The 18240-nt window shown below is 37.3% G+C and overlaps 1 protein-coding gene across 1 annotated transcript; it reads right to left on the reverse strand.

The window, feature by feature from the left end:
* Positions 1-2221: 2221 nt before the first annotated feature.
* ALKAL2 (ALK and LTK ligand 2) lies at positions 2222-17044 on the reverse strand. The gene is made up of 5 exons (XM_020965841.2): positions 16572-17044; positions 14405-14458; positions 14233-14313; positions 8040-8105; positions 2222-2562 (listed from the first exon to the last, which is right to left on the reverse strand). Exons 1-4 carry the CDS (start codon positions 16828-16830, stop codon positions 8041-8043), a joined length of 459 nt encoding a protein of 152 aa, XP_020821500.1. The 5' UTR covers positions 16831-17044; the 3' UTR covers positions 2222-2562; position 8040.
* Between the last annotated feature and the right edge of the window lie 1196 nt (positions 17045-18240).

The raw sequence follows: 18240 nt of genomic DNA on the forward strand, positions 1-18240 counted from the left end.
TTCCTATCTCTTTAGTAGCTTTTTATGGTCAGATTCTTTTGTTCTTGTTGTCTGCTCATTTTCCCAACCTGTTTTTCAATTTTATATTAAAGTTAGGTCTGCTCCTAGGCTGGAAAGGTGACTTTCCCAAGCTTCAAGTTTTTGTATTGCTGCTTTTAGAACTAGTTCTAGGACTCTGTAAGTTTTAGTGCTTCAAAGGTGGTATGATCTAAGGAGATGTGTTCATTGCTCTCCTGGACTTGCTTTGGTCCCCTACAGCTGCCAGTGTTAGTGCTCTTTTTGAGCTCTCCTGTCAACCTCCTGGTCTAGAAAAATATCTCCCCCAACCTTCTGTGGGCTCTGTCACTCCAGGGTTTGATTTGAGGTCTTAGATTTTAAAGTTGTTAGGATGGAGATTTTGAGAGTTCTGCTGAGTTGCTGCCTATATTCCACCATCTTGGCTTTACCTCCAATGTGGAGGTAAATTTACCTCCCCTTCTCATTTTCACCTAGGTTACCCATTTTGTGCATATTAGGCTATTTAAAGACGTGAGAAAATGGGCATGTGGATTGATAATTATAAATTATTGGTTGACTTTTTTTTGTATTCTTCGGATATTTTCCCCACTTTGAGGTGCTTTGAAAGTTTATTTTTGAAATCCTCTTTCCTTTGTCATGGCTTTCCACTATATGTATTTGTTCAGGTATAGATGTTCTTGACAATTTTCGTAAGTGCAATGGTCACATGGGCACTAAAGCTTAAATTCAAAATGTCGTTCCATTGTCATCGATGTAGAAAGTAAATCATTGTAGAAACATTCAGGCCTCTTTTGTCCCCCTTTCTGTTTTGGTTAAGTTATTAAAATCATTTGGGTTAATATAATAAATTTTGAGGCATAAAATTGAAGTACATAGTTATCCCCTGTCACAAGTTGTTACAGATAAATGGTTTCTTAAAATTAAACTAAACTAAACAAGATTTCTGAGTTTTTGTTTTTAGGTTTGTTTATGCTAATAAGTAGATGTTTTATATTTAGATTCAGCTAAGGTAGAGGGCTGGATTGGAGTCAAGAGGACCTGAGTGCAAATCCAGCTTCAAACACTTAACTAGCTATAGGATCCTGGAAAAGTCACTTGATGGCCCTCTGTTTCAGTTTCCTTCTGCATTAAATGAGGATAATGATAGCATTTACCTGTTAGGCTTGTTGCAAGGATGAAATGAGATGATATTTATTTATAAATTGCTTTACAGACCTTAAAGAACTATATTAGTGCTAATTCTTATTATTTTACTTTCTTAGTCTCCTTGTCTTAAGTATGCAGCTTCAAACTCTAGCCAGGAGGACTGGATTTGAGTCTCAGCTTTGAAAGTGACTATCGTTGTGACTTGGCTAAGTCTTCTTCATCCATAAATAAGAGGGTTGCACTTTCCTTCAGCTCTGAAATAATGTTAATCAGGTTGCTGAGCTTTCTTTCCTCTAGAATCTTATGGCCGACTGACTAGCTATATTTCGCATATTGACATGGCATAACTTGAAATTTGCAAAAACCTGTAAGAAGAGAATTTTTATCACTTGGAAGGGTTTAGAAAGAAGTATATTAAAATTGATGGTCCCAAAAGTTGTTTATAATTCTCTTTCTAGGATTGTTAAATCATGTGTGAAGAGTGGCAAATGCTGTAGTACTTGCAGTATTTGCTGCTATATTAATCTCATTCACATCCTTTATTAAATAATTTATTTTACCTTTGTGAGAAACTACACTTAAAGTATGTAATAACTTGTTTATAAGAATATCATTTAATTTTTTTACTTGGGATTAGAGGCTGTAAGAAACCTATATCATTTCTTTGCTTTTTTTCATTTTTTACTTACTCCCATAACTATCATTAAAATTATTTGATATTAAAATTCTTGCATTCACAATGTTGAACACATTATGAGTGAAAACTCATAATAAGAACAGCATACTATACCAAACATTTCATTTATTACTTATGCTTATTTACAGTATTTACATATTGCACATTAGCTGGAATGTTTTATACAGATATTATACAAAAAAAAAAGAAATTAGCTTAGGTGGAATCCCCACACACAAATTCACACTCCTCTTGTCTCCAAAAGATTTTTTTTTTAGTTTTCTTTTGTGTTTTTCATGCAATTTTAAACTAGGCTCCAGGAAAATTAGAAAAGTGGTAAATTATCATGAAACCTCTCCATATTCTGTTATAACAGATTATTTTGTGAATTCTTATTTCAAAAGAATGCGCTTTGAAATTTCCAGATCATTAAAGAAAATGGTATTCTTCTGGCCGAACCCTATATTCAGTATTTAGGAGGACTACATGTAGAAAGTGGAGTGGTAACATTATTCTTTTAAAAGAAAGTATTAAGTAGAACTGGTATTGACAATATACAAAGCACAAGTTGAAGGAATTATGGAAGAGTCTGTCAGTCTGCAAAAATAAATCTCTTGTTCACAATGGAATATGTTTATAAAGGTATGAAGTTCGATTTCCCTGTTAGGTTCCAAGGCACTTCTCATGGTTCTTGGCATTCTGCTGCTTTATGGCTCTGCCCCCTGTGGGGAATAGAAAAATAAATTTTATTGGGTATCTGCTGTCTTTCATGAAACTATGTTTACATCTATGCATATATATGTACATATATAGGAATATATTTAAAATAGAGGATACATAAAATTTTGTTTCTATATATTCCTCCAAGATTTCTTAGAAATTTTAAGCAGAATTCATATTGTGACAGTAACTAAAGATATTTTACCCCCCCCTTTTTTTAAATATTTGAGTCCTACTATCACCATTTTTTAGTTCTTTTCAGAAAAATTGGTAAAAATTAGATTTTGGAAAAAATGATTTCCTTTTAAGTAAAAGTTATTGAATACTCAACCAAGCTCAATTTGAGGAATAGTAGTACCTTTAGATAAGCAAAATGTTGCAATGGAATATTGAATTTGGGAGTCAGAAGATGCAGGTTTAAATTCAGACTCTGCTACTGACTCTCTGTGTGTGGTATGTAAATCACTTAACTTCTTTGGACCTCAGTTTGCTCATCTGAAAAGTGAAGGAATTGGACAAAATGATCACTAAAGATCCTTAAATGCTAAATCTATGATCAGTCAATCAATAAACATTTATTCTGTGCCCACTGTATCCCAGGCCCTGTGGTAAACACTGAATCTTGAGTCAAATACAGATAGAAACGGGAGTTTCTGTACAGAAGGATCCCTGTTGCCTACATTGATTTAGAAAAGCACATCTTAACATTATCTATGTTCTATTGTATTTTATTTTATTTATTTTGTTAAATATTTCCCAGTTACAGGAGCGTTCTGGAATATTGCTGCTATGTGTTTGATACTTCTGATTTAGATACTTGTTTTGCTATATCAATAATTTCATTAAATCAGGTTCCATTAATTGGCTTTTTTTTTTTTGTAATTTCAAAGCAGTGGGAAGAAAACTAAGGTCCCAAAGGTTAAGTATGTTTCTGAAGGTCATACCTGTACTAAGTAACAGCCAGAATTTGAAACCAGGTCCTCTGACTCCAAATCCAGCACTTTTTCCATTGTATCATGTATTTATCTATGAATGAACAATTTGGTAAGCAACCTAACAATGAAACAAGACGATAAATAAAATTTTTGAGCTAGAAAGGAGAGACCTTAGAGATCATCCAGTTTAGCCCCTAAATTTACGTATGAACAAACTGAGGTCTATAGTGGTTGAAGTGACTTATACAGTCATTCAGGTAGTAAGTATCAGGGCCTAACACTTCTCATTCAAAACCAGTTCCCTTTTAGTTATATAAATGGTGGAGGGAATATTTCATGATAAAAAAGGTTTTCAGGCATTACAAGGGACCCTCATGTTACATAAATTACTATCTTAGATAATAGTGTATTAATGAAGAATAACAAGGTGGAATTGTTCTATGTAAATGAAAGGAAACTATGTTTCTTCCCAAATACTCTGTAATTTAGGCTTTTCATTAATTTATATTGACCTCTTCCAGTTAAAATTAACAAGGTTTGACTGTATTTATGACAGTTTTAAATTTGAGTCATAGTTTTATCATTGTGGTTTATTAATACTAAGAGTTCCTTGGCAAAAAGTTGTGCCCAGATATTAAAAAAACACCAAAAATCCAAATTCAGCTGTGTGCTTAATCAATTGCCCATTAAAAAAAAATATAACCACTTAAGACAAAGGGTTAGAGTTGAACAACAATTTTTTTTAAAAAGCTGCCACACTTGGCTGTTTGTGTTATTGTGTAGTATTGTGTCTGTATTCATGAAATCAACCTGATTTCACGTAGCTACATGGTAATCTTAAAGTCCATTTGATGCCAGTTGCTGATGTAGATAAGTAGGAGTACACAGATTGTTTACTCGTCAATCAAAGTTGTATGGATAAGACAGGTTTTTCTGACCTGACTGCAAAGACAGCATCCCAAACAGAAATGGACCCTGTAGCTAAAGTAATTAGCCATAGGACAGACTGTATATGTCCTTACTGTTATAGAAACATCTTTCAGATTTTGTGCCATGTTTTCTGTAAATGGGCACACCTTGATTTGTTGTTCATAGAGAAACCCAGAGATCAAAGGGTTCCTTTGGTGGAGTGGAAAAATAAAGCTCTTTAGCCTTGTGTCTAGACCACCTTCAGTGCTTAACTCTTAAAGCAGACAAGGAATATTTGAGTTAAAATTGCTGAGGAGTGGGGAAAGGGAAAGAAGTACGACTATCAGAAAGACTGAAGTAGAATCAGTGGAAATCTTAATTGGATCAACATATTTATTGAGCATGTCATCCTAGCCTTGCCTCTTCCTAGCTCTCTAACCTTGAAATCAAGTGATTTAATTTCTCAGAAGTTCAATTTCCTTACCTATAAATAAAAGGAGCTAGACTATATATGAGATATTATATGTGATCTCTTAGATCTAGCTGAAAGGTCTGTGAATTTTCTCAAACAAATTGACCCGAGACCCGACCTCAACTTGGAGAAGTTTTGAGTCCATCTATAATTGTCACAAATACTGCCCCCCCAAAAAAAATTCTAACATTGATTGCAAATACCATTATCTGTGTCACCTTATATACTACCTAATGAAATAATATTTTTCTCTTATTTTTTATCCAATTCTAAATATTTGCAAGCATTATTTTCCTATACCGTGTAGCATTCCTGTAAAGGAAAACCATCATTAATTCCATTTATCATGTGGCAAAACATTGTGACTTTTGTGAGATCATAGCAAGGTGTGATAGCAAAAGCAGAACTAGGATTGAAACTGTTGACTCCCTAGCCCTTCAGATGTGATATTTATTCAAATTAGACAATTTTAAATGTCTCCATGTCTATATGAGAAATCTATAGATAATACACCTGTATCCCCTTCATTAGCTCTAACTATATACCCTAGTCTGTATAGTTAAATGAGGAAAATGTCCACTTAAATGATTATAGGTGAATGGACCATAGGCGAAGGTTACATTTTTTTTTAAACCACGTGAGGCTTTCTTGTCCATCTCCAAAAGCATAAATTATTTAACTACACAATAACATTTTGTAAAACGTCTTAAGACAGCTTACACATTTTTTAAAGGTCTAGATCAATTGTCATTTCCACCAATTAATCCCCCCTTGATTACCTCTAGATAGAAAGGACCTCTTATTTAATTCGACAGCCTTTTGTATTCCTTTTATGAGTTTGGGTTAGACCTGTGATTTCATTATCATTAGATGTGCTGGGTAAAAAAAATTTCTCTAACAGTATACAGCAGGGCTTGTCCTGCAACATAGGGGCTTTTTGGGTTGCCTGGGACACTGAGGGGTCACATAGCCAGTATGTGTCAGAGATAGGACTTGAACCTGGATGTTCCTGTCTCTAAATTAGCCATTATTCTACATTCCCTCATTTTGTGCTTTTTATATGACAACTTGTATTGGATTTGTCTCAGTGGTATTATAGGGTTTTGGACCAGCAGAAATCTGGATTCAGATCTATCTTCCCACACTAATTAGTTCTGTGAAACTAAGTAGGTAACTTAATTTACCAGAGACTAAGTTTCTTCATCTAGAAATTGAGGACAATAATTGTTGTTTTTACCAGTGAGGATCAAATGACTATCCATAAAACATTTAACAAATCTTAAAATGCTACATAAATGCCCATTATCAAGCAGCTCCAGGACTTCTGGGTGGAGAACCTGCAGCCTGGAAGTTACATGTGGCCTTCTAGGCCCTTTTGACTGAGTCCAAGTTTTCAGAACAAATCCTTTTATTAAGGGGATTTTTTTCTGTGAAGTTTGACTTCAGTCAAAGGGCCCCACTTGAGGACCTAGGGGGCCACATGTGGCCTCAAGGCAGCAGGTTCCCAACCCCTGATAACCTATTGCTAGGACAGTTGTAAGAAGTTGGAGGGCAAGAAACCTTTTGTTTTTTTCCTGGCATCTCCCTATTACCTAGTATGAGGAACTGTATATAGTAGTCTTTGAACGAAGGAAGAAAGCAAATGAAAACCAGAGAGAAATCAGTACACATAAATTGGCAATTAATCACTATTTTCTACCCTCCCATGATTTAAAAAAGTATGGTAGAAGTTTCTCCTACGTTCAAATGTATTGACCATAACAAGACTGGTATGTTTCTGAAGTTGAGTGACAGAATCTTGAATGAAATTTAAGTTATTTGCTTTCAGTGTTCATTTATGAAAGCTGCATGGTATAGTGGAAAAAACTCTAGGGTAGGAGTCAGGAAACCTTGATATGTGATATTGGATAAAGATCCTTGATGCTCTTGTCTTTAAATTGGGGTTAGGCTAAATAATGGTAAGATTTTGTGCATCTCTATTATGTGAGTCTATGGAAATAACACTGATGTAAGAGGTAGGCCCCCATCCTGCCACTAAGTTATTTTTGTGATTTTGGGCAAAGGGTTTAACTTTCCCTGAGCTCCATTTCTCATTAGTGAAGTGAAATGACTTTTTTGTTGTTCAGTCATTCAGTCATGTCTGACTCCTTGTGACCCCACGGACTGTATTATCCCTTGTGGTTTTCTTGGCAAAAATACTAGAGTGGTTTGCCATTTCTCTTTCTCCCATGGATCACCTTTTTAGTGATCTAGTGAGGCAAATGGGTTAGGGTTAAGTGACACGGCTAGTTAGGTGTCTGAGGCTGAATTTGAACTCAGGTCTTCCTAATTCCAAGCCCATGCTGTATCTACTGTACCACTTAGCTGCCCAAACAGATTCCTACAACTCTAACATCTTTATTTTAAAGATAAATTTCCAATGCATTTGATGTGAAGATGGGTGGGAAAATTAGGAAAAATTGATGGATCATTACATATATTGATTTTAAGAGATCAGTGTAAAAATTTTAAACCATATTCTCAAGATATATGGCTGTATCTTGATAGAAACACATCATAATGCCAGTTTCATAATCACTATTACAGGTTAAGGGAAAACTAGTTGCTACATCAGAAACTTGGGAAAGCACAGTCATGACTGTTAGTAAATTAAAAATATGGTAGCTGCATTGAAGGAGGATAATGGTGGAATTCATTTGTCAGTTCCTTTTCTCAAACTTGCATGAGTACAGTTACTCATATGCTCATTCATGTATACAAATAAATGAGTAAGAGCTTGGAAGTGAATGGGCACCAAGTTTTGAACATACAAACACAAATGTGTAATCAGCGATACCTTCAATTATACACTGAGTCAACTGCTGAAATTAACTAGCTAATGTGCTTTGTTTTATATTAACACATCTTCTGTGCAAAATGAATCATCCTATGAATAATTCATAGCAGCTGCCTGGGGTTCTTTATAATATGGACCAATAGGGGGTACCTTGTATATATGACCAATATTTGGAAAGATTAAGATACTTCTAAACCTTATTGAAAGGGAGCTAACCTTAGCTAAGAGAATGATTGTTTTCATACTCCCATTAATTTTTCATGTCCCAAAGACAGGATTCACAGCCTTGGTATGCAGTCCAACGTTGTTATCTGTCAGGGTACTTACCTTATCCTTCCATGCACACTGGACTCACAGCCAACCGAGTAAGAAGCCTGGCACATCTTTTATAGTCTACAGTGAAAATAAATCATAAATGGGTCTATTAGCAGAGCAAGGCTCCAAAACATACCTTTTTTTTCTTGATAAAATACATGCTTAAATGTTCTCTAGAGTATTTAACTACAATATCTATCTACCTTTTAAAATATAATTTATTTGGGAACAACAAGGATCTGCAGTGGATGCTAAGTTTATTTAATAATTGATATTACTTGAGGGGCTTCTGCCTCACCTGGCAGAAGTGAAGAAATGACATAGTTGGAAGGGAGGAGGGAAATCTACCACTGAGCTCTTCTCTTTTCTTTGTTTCCTTTCCATTGGTTATCAGAGTTCACTAAAGTCCTAGTTTTTAGTCCATTTCCCTGTGTAGGAAGTTTTAAAACAGGTGCACTGTTTCCTTCAACAGTGAACATTTATTAGGCAAGTGATAAACAACTACAATGTATACTATGTGCATTAAAGAGATACAAATCATAAAGCTGGGGCAAGGAGGAGGGAGAGGATGTTGCCAACTAGATTAAGTTAAGCTTTGAGAAGGAGGCAGTGTTTGAAGTGGGTTTTAAGAGAGGGACAGAAGTTGAAAAAAAGATTCCAGGCATAAGATCAACGTGAGGAAAGACAGCTAGATACACATAGTGTATTGTATGTTAGGGGACATTTATTCAGTTTGGACTAAAGTATAAAGTGTATCGAGGGGATTGATAAAAGATATAATGATAACAGGTGTTGGAGAATCTTCAGTGCCTAGCAGGAGTATGAATTTTCCTTGGGTGGCAGCAGGGAGCCATTGAAGATGAAGATAGTATTGGACCAGATATATGCATAAAAAGAAAAAAAAAGATTCTAGGAACAGTATGTGGGATTGATAGGCGAGGGGAAAGACTTGGCAGTTAGATCCCCTGGAGAAGGCTTGTTGCCTATAGTAATAGTGCAGGTGGGTTCTAACAAGAAACTAGGAACAACTCATCTATTTACAAAACATTTTGCCTGTGAGGAATGTGATTTTACCATTATGAGGAAGATGCAAGCTAACCCTTAGGATCCTGAGAGTGTGGAAATTGGTAATTTGAATTTGAAAACAAGTCTTCAAAGAAATAGTGACATGATCCTTATAGAGGTAGTGTGGTTTAGTAGATAATGATATGGATTTGGAGTCAGGAAGGCCTGATTTGAATCCATCAGGCACTGACTAGCTGTGTTACTAGTTGTATGACCCTGTGCAAGTCCTCTATTTAAGTTCTGTTTCCTCATGTGTACAAAGGGGATAATAATAACACCTACTTCACAGGGTTGTAGTGAGTACTAAGTGACATAATATATGCTAAGTACTTTGTAAGCTTTAAAATGCTAATTAATATTATGATTATTATTAGCCTATAAATTAATGAATTCTCAAAAGAGAAATGCAATTCTGCTTCTAAATGGGACACAGTCCATTGCCTTTACCAAATTAACTGATAATTTGGATGAGTAAACAAGTATACCTAACTTATAACACCACATTAATTAAAGATGGGGAAATAGCCAGTTGGATAGTAGCACAGTACTACATAAAAAGTATAGTATAGATTCTTTACTACTATATTAGAGTTAACGTGGTATAATAGAAAGAATACTGGATGGTGGAGTCAGACAACCTGGGTTTAAATCCTACCTTTAAATCCCATTAACTCCCTGTGTGACCTTAGGCAAGTCATTAACATCTCCAGGCCTGTTTCCCTCACCTGTATGATAAGGCACTTGGACCAGATCACAAAATCCCTTTCAACTCTGGTACTCTGATTCTATTAGTATGTGTTTGAGAAAGTATCCAGTTCCATAGATCAGGTGATCTAGATTCTGTACTCTACCACATTCTTTGAGTTTACTGTGGATAAATAATTTTATTTCTATCAAGCACCAAATTAGCCTTATTTTAAGATTGTGTATGATAATTATTATGAACAGTGTTTTTAATGTCTCTCTTAAATCCTTGCATAATTTGGGCTCCAGAAATAAAGTATTTGACTTAATAATTGAAAATTTTATAATAATTTTATTTATACTAGATATAATTCATATTTCTCTAATGCTTTAAAGTTTCTATAGTGCTTTCCTCATGTTGGTCTTATGTCTTATATTGGTTGGGCAAATTTGATTGCTCCCATTTTGTACACTTAATGTTTATTGAATGAATGTGTGAATGTTACAGATTAGAAACCAATTGAGAGCTTAAGTGACTTGCCCAGGATCATACTACTCCTAAATGTCAAAATGAGGATTCCTACTTAAGCCTTTCTTCCACTATCCTCCAGGGTACACATATTCCCCACAAATCTTTATCTTTATCTTGCATTTTAAATTTGAATTGCCTTTGGAAATGTCATAGTGATGTTGGATCAGCTCTATTCTCCCTATCACAGAGGAGAGATGAGATACTGAGCTTTTCTTTGAGTGGCACTCCTAGCAGCTTAATCTTTTGTCTGTCTGGCAATTTTAACAGAATTTTTAGACCCAGCAAGCTTGCCTTCAAGAAGAGCTAGGATATAGATCAGACGTGCCATCAGACAATTCCCTTAGGTGAGTTGTGACTATCAGGAAGAGTTGTAGTAGAAAGAATACAAAAATGGTCATCAGGAGACCCAAATTTTGGTCTTAGCTTGGCCACTAGCTTTCCCTTTGGCCTTGGAAAAGGCCCTTTACCTCCCTACTCTCAACCTTTTATGCCTGTAAAATGATGGGGCTGGGGCTGGAATAAATGATCTCTAAGGTCTCTTTTAGCTCTAATTCTTGATGGTTACACAATTTCTCCTGTAGAATTTGTGTTTTTATACACAAACATATGTACATACATGTGTATATGTAGAAATACATATGTCCTGTATTTAACTGGGAACATGTATCCCTTATAATGTGATCTCCCTAAGGGTAGGAACTATCTCACTTTTGATTTGTATCCCCAGCATCTAGCAGAATGCTTGATATATAGGTGTTTAATAAAAGTGTGTTGATTGATTGATTGGTTGATTGATTGATTGATGGATGGTGGAACTTAAGTGTACTTCTAGCTATTCAGGTCAACAAAAGATGTGGTTTTTAGTCCTGTCTCTACCACATACCTATGTGACCTTGGGTAAGTCACTTCTCTCAGGCTCAGTTTCCCCATTTATAGTGAGAATAATACTTTTACCGTCTACCTCACTGGGTTGTGAGTAATTGTTGTGTAATCTTTAAAACACTAGAAATTGTGATATTATTACTAACTTAGAGGCTTGTTATGAAGACCTAATACAATAATAATTATGGAAGAATGACTGGTAAATGCTGTATAAAGAAGCTGTATATACAGGCTAAAGCTTATCACTAAGACTTTTGGAGCATTATGTGTGTTTAAGAACATGGGGTCCAACATTTTACAGTGAAAATGGAGGAAGCTGATCTTTCCTTACCTTCTCACTTCCCTTATGTATAATAGACAGGAGGGTTGGTCAAAAGGCTGTGTGCCAGCCAGCTGTGAACTGATATTCATACATTGAGAAAACCAATCATTTCATGTAATTCACATCTTCAAGAGGACCTTGCTTACTCAGTAAGATTTTAATGGATCCCAGTCACTGCATATATAATAGGAGATTTTATTTTATGATGAATAATAGCTGTAGATGGGTGGTGTGACATGACTCAGCTAAATAATTGCATGAAAATTTGGGGCTGCAAATTTTGGTGACATAATGTACAGTAGAATTTAGCACCCCACTTTGCCTTTAAAAAAAATTTTGAACCCTGAAGATCAGCCTATAGTTAAAATGTTTCCAAGAAGTAAGGAAGGGGAGACAGGATCACAAGTTAATAGTAGTGTGCCTCCCTCTACAGATCAGCTAATATTGTATTTCATATCAGCTAAATTCTTATTCCAGCCTAATCACTACCATACTCTGCCTTTTGCCAAAGATTTTTGCATCCTGATAACTGGATTGCTGGCAAAATGAAAAACAGCATGGTTTTGGGGATAGCCTGTTGGATTGGCAGTCAGTAGACCTAGGTTCTGATCCTAGCTTTGACCCTAACTAGCTCTGGGACCTTGAGCAAATCAGTTACCTTTCTGGGTCTCATTTTCCTCTGTGTGAAATAAGATGATCTCTTTAAGTTGTGTCCTAGCAGGGACACTTTATAAACCAATGATTGCAAGACACTTTCCACATAATGTAGAACTTTGATTTCATTAGGGGTAGGAAAAACACCCTACTAATGTATATTAGCCCCTTCTCTCTGATATATGGCCTTAAAGACTTGCCTGGGAGTGCTGAAGGTGAAATGATTTGCTTAAGTTCACACAGCTAGGATGTGTCAATCAAGAGGCAGGTCATGAGCTTACATTTTCCTCACTCCAAAACTGGCTTTCTATCCATGACTTCACAGGACTTTAGAAGTAGGTGGTGCAATGGCTAGAGCTGGGGCCTAGAGTTAGGAAGACCCAAGGTCAAATCAGGTCTCGTGTACTTACTAGTTGTGTGACTCTAGGCAAATCAGTCCCTATTTGCCTCATTTCTTACATATATAAAATGGGGATAATAATAGCACCTACTTCCTAAGCTTGTTGTGAGGATCATATGAGATAACCATTGTAAAGTGTTTGGCACATAGTAAGTACTATGTAAATGTTTGATATTTCAGTTATTATTACTATTGCTGTTACTGTTACTTTAATACTAATAACAAGAGTGGGGTGGTCAACCAAAACAGAAGGTGCCATTTTGAAGAAAGAAAAATTATGTGTGAATACAGGAAGTATTCCTACAGTATAGCTTATTTTGACCATTTGGACACACATCCTGAATTGCTTTATAGGGGTTATGTATGCTGTGAAGAATAAATACTTTCACTTCCCATGAACTGGCTGCTTTGGCAGAAGTGTTGCTAAGGTTACCTTCAGGGCAGTAGTCTGCTCAGCTGAACAGACCATCTGACCACCTTCGGATTTTCTCTGAAAACAGTTTTTGAAAGGTGTTTTCTACTCGTGTCTGTATCCATGGTTGTGTTTAGATTCCCTATACCCTAATTTTTTTTTACTTCCTTTGTAATATCATAGATATAGATATAGAACTGGAATAGCTCTCAGAAGTCTAACCTCTCCCTGCCCCCCCTTTTTCCCTCCTACCCCCACCCCCTTTGCATATGAGGTGGTTAGAGAGCTTAAGTAACTTGGCCAGGGTTACACAGGTAGTTAAAGTAACCATAGGTAGGATTGAAACTCAAGCCCTTTACTCCAGAACCAGTGTTTTTCCTTCTGTTCTACACTTTTCAGCAGGTTTTATTCACCATTGACTTTGCATACTAATAATCCTAATAAGACATTTTGAGTCAGGAAAGGGGAAGTGATTGGCTAAAATATGGGAAACCTAGAAGGGCATGTAAATAGAGATGAAGGTAAGGCAGGGAATGTGGAGAGAAATCCCAGGAGAAAGTTCATGGGATGGAGAAATTTGTACACTTAGGCACCGGAAAGGAACCAATAGGATAGAGATGCAGTTCAAAGTTGGACCAATGAGGAGAGTGACCTAGGCCTGAAGCCCGGCAGGAAACCAAAAATTCCAAAAAGCGTAAAGGTACTAGGAGGCTGGGAGGAAGGGGGGGCAGGAGTAGAGTATGACTAACCCTAGGAGAAGGTTCTGGACAAGGCAGTGGGGGTGGCCACTGCGGTTCAAATGGAATGGCTCAGTTCAGTTACTCTGGTATTTACACCCTAGAGTCCAGCACTTGGCAGCAGCCACTTCAGTAATTCATTCTTCACGTTTGTTTGGTTTTCGTATTCGAGCAGATACAAATATAGGCAAGAGGCCAGGATTCATAAACAAATGGAGAATGAATCAAAGATTCATCCCATTCCTAAGTGCTGCTCATAAATTCTTCCAAACGTCAATGATTCCTACATAAACTACTACTTGCTCTAACACTTAACTACCTTTATCACAGTGATTTTTTTAAGCATATCAGCTCCTAACATGTCCAATTCTTTCATAGCAAAGCAACATTTCTCAGTAAACATGAAGAAACACAGAAAGGCCCATTTCAGTCAAAGGCCATGCACTCCATTTCCTAGAATCAATCTTTCTGTAGTATATACTTCTCTGTTTAAACAGCATAAGGCATTAGCACTTACATGCTGGAATGGTGCAGTCTCTGGTGTTGTGATAAAGCCTATGAAAGTGTTTGCTGCATTTGGGGCTAAAATATAGAGGACCTGGAACAGAGAAAGAGAAAATCATCCATGACAGTTCATCAAGGCATAAGAGTACCAGTCAATGGGTAGAAGAAATTCAAGTAAAACTCACCTGTAAGATGTTTTAAAAACTTGTCTTTCATCCTCAAATCTCGGGGAACAATTTCTGTTTGGGAAAATGAAAAGTATTAGCATATTATCTGAGAGTAACATTTCTTTCAGGTTTAGGTTGCTAAGATTTCTTAAATGTGGGCAAACCTACATATCTACATCAGCCTTTCTAATTTATAAGTGATGAGAAAGACTTTAGCCTCCCTTAATGTATGCAAGATGTTTAACACAGGATGATCAGTCCAGTTCACAGATTTCTTTTTAAGCAGCCTTAGTCACCCTTGTGTTTGTGTGGTCCTAAAACACTAAGAGAAGGATGGATACCATGAAGCCACAGCATAGAAGCTTGTTGCCAGTGTTTGGTCTCCTATAAATCCGATTGACTAGCTCTACTTTTTAGGCAGTTAGATCCACACTTCTGAAAATCCTGGGACGGACACTTGCCTCTCAAACTAAAAACTGGAAACTAAACTTTGCCTGTTCTATGAAATACCCTCACAAGGGAGCATGCTGTAGTAGATAGACCACCAAACTTGTGGTCAGGACGACTTAGATTGAAATCCTCCCTCAGACACTTAACTAGCTGGTGTCCATAAGTCAGTTGATCTTTCTATGTCTCAATTTCCTCATCTGCAAAATGAAGAGATTGTACTCAGTGGCCTCTAAGGTCCCTTTGAACTCTTAAATCTATGGCTGTAAGGTAATAACTAATATTTTATAATGATTAGGGCACAAAGCCTGGGAATAACACTAATAGCAGTAGTAATAATATTTACATAGTGCTTTAAGGTTTGCAAAGCACTTTGTAAATATTTTCATTTTATTCTGTCAACAATCCTGGGAGTTAGATGCTATTCATTATTTATTATCCTCATTTTACAGATGAGGAAACTGAGGCAGACAACAGTTAAATGATATCCCCAGGGCCACACAGCTAGTAAGTGTCTGAGGCTAGATTTGAACTCAGTCTTCCTAAGTCCGGATTCACTATTCTGTACATTTAACCACCTGGTTGTCATTATAATCTTTGAACAGTCCATTTAGTAAAAGACTTAAATGTGCACAAAGATACCTGTTGTTTGTCTGAAATGAACAAATGGAAAGTGTAATTTGGTTCAGAAGATGAAATTCACAGGAAACAAAACTGCCAATTACATTTCTCCTTCATGTTCCCATATCCATTTGATTTGCCTGTACTTGGTCTTTAGCAGATAGTAAAAGAGAGACTACTTCATTGATATCCAGCCTTATTCTTAGGCTTTGTTTGTGCCCTATTTATTTAGTCACGTTGAATCATTTTCCTTTTATTGGTTCTAGCCTGGTGACTTAGTGATGATTGCGTGTGATTTGTTACACTTTATTTCTTCTGTCACAAATGCTGTTCAGTTCCCACCTCATTTCATTCAAGGAGACAACATTTCCATCTGAATCTTACTGGCTTTTGAGGTTTAGGAAATCTCTCTGGTGTCAGCCTTCATTTATTCCTAACTTTAGTCAGTCTGAAATTGACCTTATCATATCTGACCTAATTATGTCATAAAGAACATTAAAAGCTTACATGCTTTCTTCAGAGGTTCTCCCATGGGATGGGCTCTCTGGAGATTGCCACAAAGAGAACTCTATATTTTCTTCTCAGTGGCAGCTGCTTTTCTAGAAAGATTTCTGTTCTAACTAAAGGGACAAGTAACAATTCAGTCCAGAAATTAATGGTGCTGATAACTTGCATGTCTTGGAAGTGAGGAAAATATCACTACCTCTAACTGTTGCCTACTAATCTCATTTTTAAAAGTTGCTATCTCAAAGGGTCCTGTTTTTGTCTGGTTAAATAAACAGAAAAGATGTCTTTTAAAAAATTAAAAGAAGAAAAGAAAGAAAAAAGTCAAGTTCTGCTGAACTTTCTAATTCAACAGCAAAGGTTCCAACCAAATAAAGAAATAGAGATTGGGGTGGGGGGCGGTTAGTGGTGGAGAGTTAGTCTCTGCTTGGCCACTTAGAAATTTAAAAACAAAAAAAAAGTTGATAAAGTTACTAAAAGTGAAATTTTAAAATATAGTAATTCTTGAGCTATATTCTGCTATACAAAGCTGAATCCTTTTTTTTTTTAAGGAGAAAACTTGTTGGGGGGATATATATGTATATAGTTACTATAAATGGAGAGGCTGACTTACCAACTCTTTGTTCATCAGGGTAAACTCCATAGTCAGTGACTTCTCTCCTGCCCAAAGTATAGTCATGTTTGCTGAAAAATTGCAATCTGTTGTCCTCCCCCGAATGGTATTTTTTAAGTTCCTGGATGATCTCCATGATTAAGTTTAAGAGAGTCTGTCTGTCCTTGAGTTCTCGGGGTTCAGTCCTCCCTTGGCAAGGTCCCACTGTCAATAGTAACAGCGCCAGCCCCAGAACAACAGGACACCTCAGTCCACTCATTTCAATCAGCACAAAGATGGGAAGGGAGGTGCGTTAAGCAAGCAGTGAATCAGGAAAGAAATCGTCCACCTTCTCGGGAATTCTAATTCACTGAAAGAAAGAGGGAAAAACGGAGGGAAGAAAGTCACTGGGTGGGGGTAAGAGGATAATAAAGGGTGAGGGACAAGGGAAAGCTACGGAAGGATGTGTGTGGGGGATGGCGCAAATGACCCAGTTTGTTTATTCACTCCCCCTTCCACTCCCGTCTTAGGGCTCAGATAAAATCTGTTCACCTTGCGGGGGAAGCAATTACTCGTTTCCGAGCTTCAGCGCGGATCTGGGGCTCGACTGACCCGGAGCTGCACTTTTCCAGAACCCAATCCCACTTTTCGGAGAGGAAGCCACGCTCTGAAAAGAGGTTTCAGGCAACAAGAGTGGAGGGAGCCACATTCCCTCTAGGCGTCGGGAGGGGAAGAGGGGAAGGGCATCCTTAAAAGTCTAGAAGGCGAATGAGCGCGCGCATACACACAGAGAGACACACACGCACAGGCACAACTGAGTTCGTGGGAAGCTGTCTGTGCCTTCTGGACGGGACTTCCAGCCTGGCAGCCTTTTCTGTGAGGCGGAGCTGGGAGAATGATCAGACGTTAGTATGGACTAGACTTCTAAAAAAATCAGTGTTATAAATACTGTAATTTCTTAGTTTCTCCTGAAAATCATTCTCTGTCTCTGTCTCCGTCTCTCTTTCTTCCCCCCCCCCAGTTTCCTTATATGTAAAATGAGGGAGTCGGAGTAGTAGCTCCTTGATCCTAAGTTCCTGACACACGTCTGTATCACGTTAAGATTTATAAAGCGCTTTCTGACAGCAGCTCTGAACTGGTAACTTGAGTGTTACTATGCCCGTGTTAAAGATGAGACAACTGAGCCCTGGCTAGGTGACTTGACTTGCTCGTGGTCACACAACTGATAAGTGTCAGAATCATGATTCCAACTGTAGTACTCTTCTCTATTCCACACCACTCCGCTTTTCTCCAGGTGTATGTGGATAGTTTTATATGGAGTTCTATAAATAACGTGCATATATATCAGGCACGACTTCCCATTCAGAACACTGAAGTAATGTGGACATCTCCTCCCCGCTCCCTACGCCAAAGCAGACCAGTACAGAGAGGTTTGACCAAAGTAGCCTTTTGCCCAGTACTTGGGAGTCGGGGAACAACCCCTAAGAGCAACACCCTTCTCTTCTAGTTAGGTCGTGCTCCTGGGTGGAGGTTGCGCCTTGCGCGCAATTGACTAACCTCCTCTTGTGCTCTCCGGTGTCCAGTACTAGGTCAGCTAAAGGTAAGGAGTGGGGATTGCGGGGCGAAGACACCGATCTCATCAGAAAAACCAGGACATCGAGTGAAAGAAAACCCTATCTGTTCCCGACTC

This window comes from Phascolarctos cinereus, unplaced genomic scaffold, assembly GCF_003287225.1.
Source record: "Phascolarctos cinereus isolate Bilbo 61053 unplaced genomic scaffold, phaCin_HiC Scaffold_2;HRSCAF=192, whole genome shotgun sequence".
In the NCBI taxonomy this organism is placed as follows: domain Eukaryota; kingdom Metazoa; phylum Chordata; class Mammalia; order Diprotodontia; family Phascolarctidae; genus Phascolarctos; species Phascolarctos cinereus.

Coding starts and splice junctions, on each gene's coding strand:
- ALKAL2 (XM_020965841.2), bottom strand. CDS start 16,830: ATGAGTGGACTGAGGTGTCCTGTTGTTCTGGGGCTGGCGCTGTTACTA. Junction 14,459..16,571: donor CCCTGATGAACAAAGAGTTG/GTAAGTCAGCCT, acceptor TTTCCCAAACAG/AAATTGTTCCCCGAGATTTG. Junction 14,314..14,404: donor GTTTTTAAAACATCTTACAG/GTGAGTTTTACT, acceptor TCTCTGTTCCAG/GTCCTCTATATTTTAGCCCC.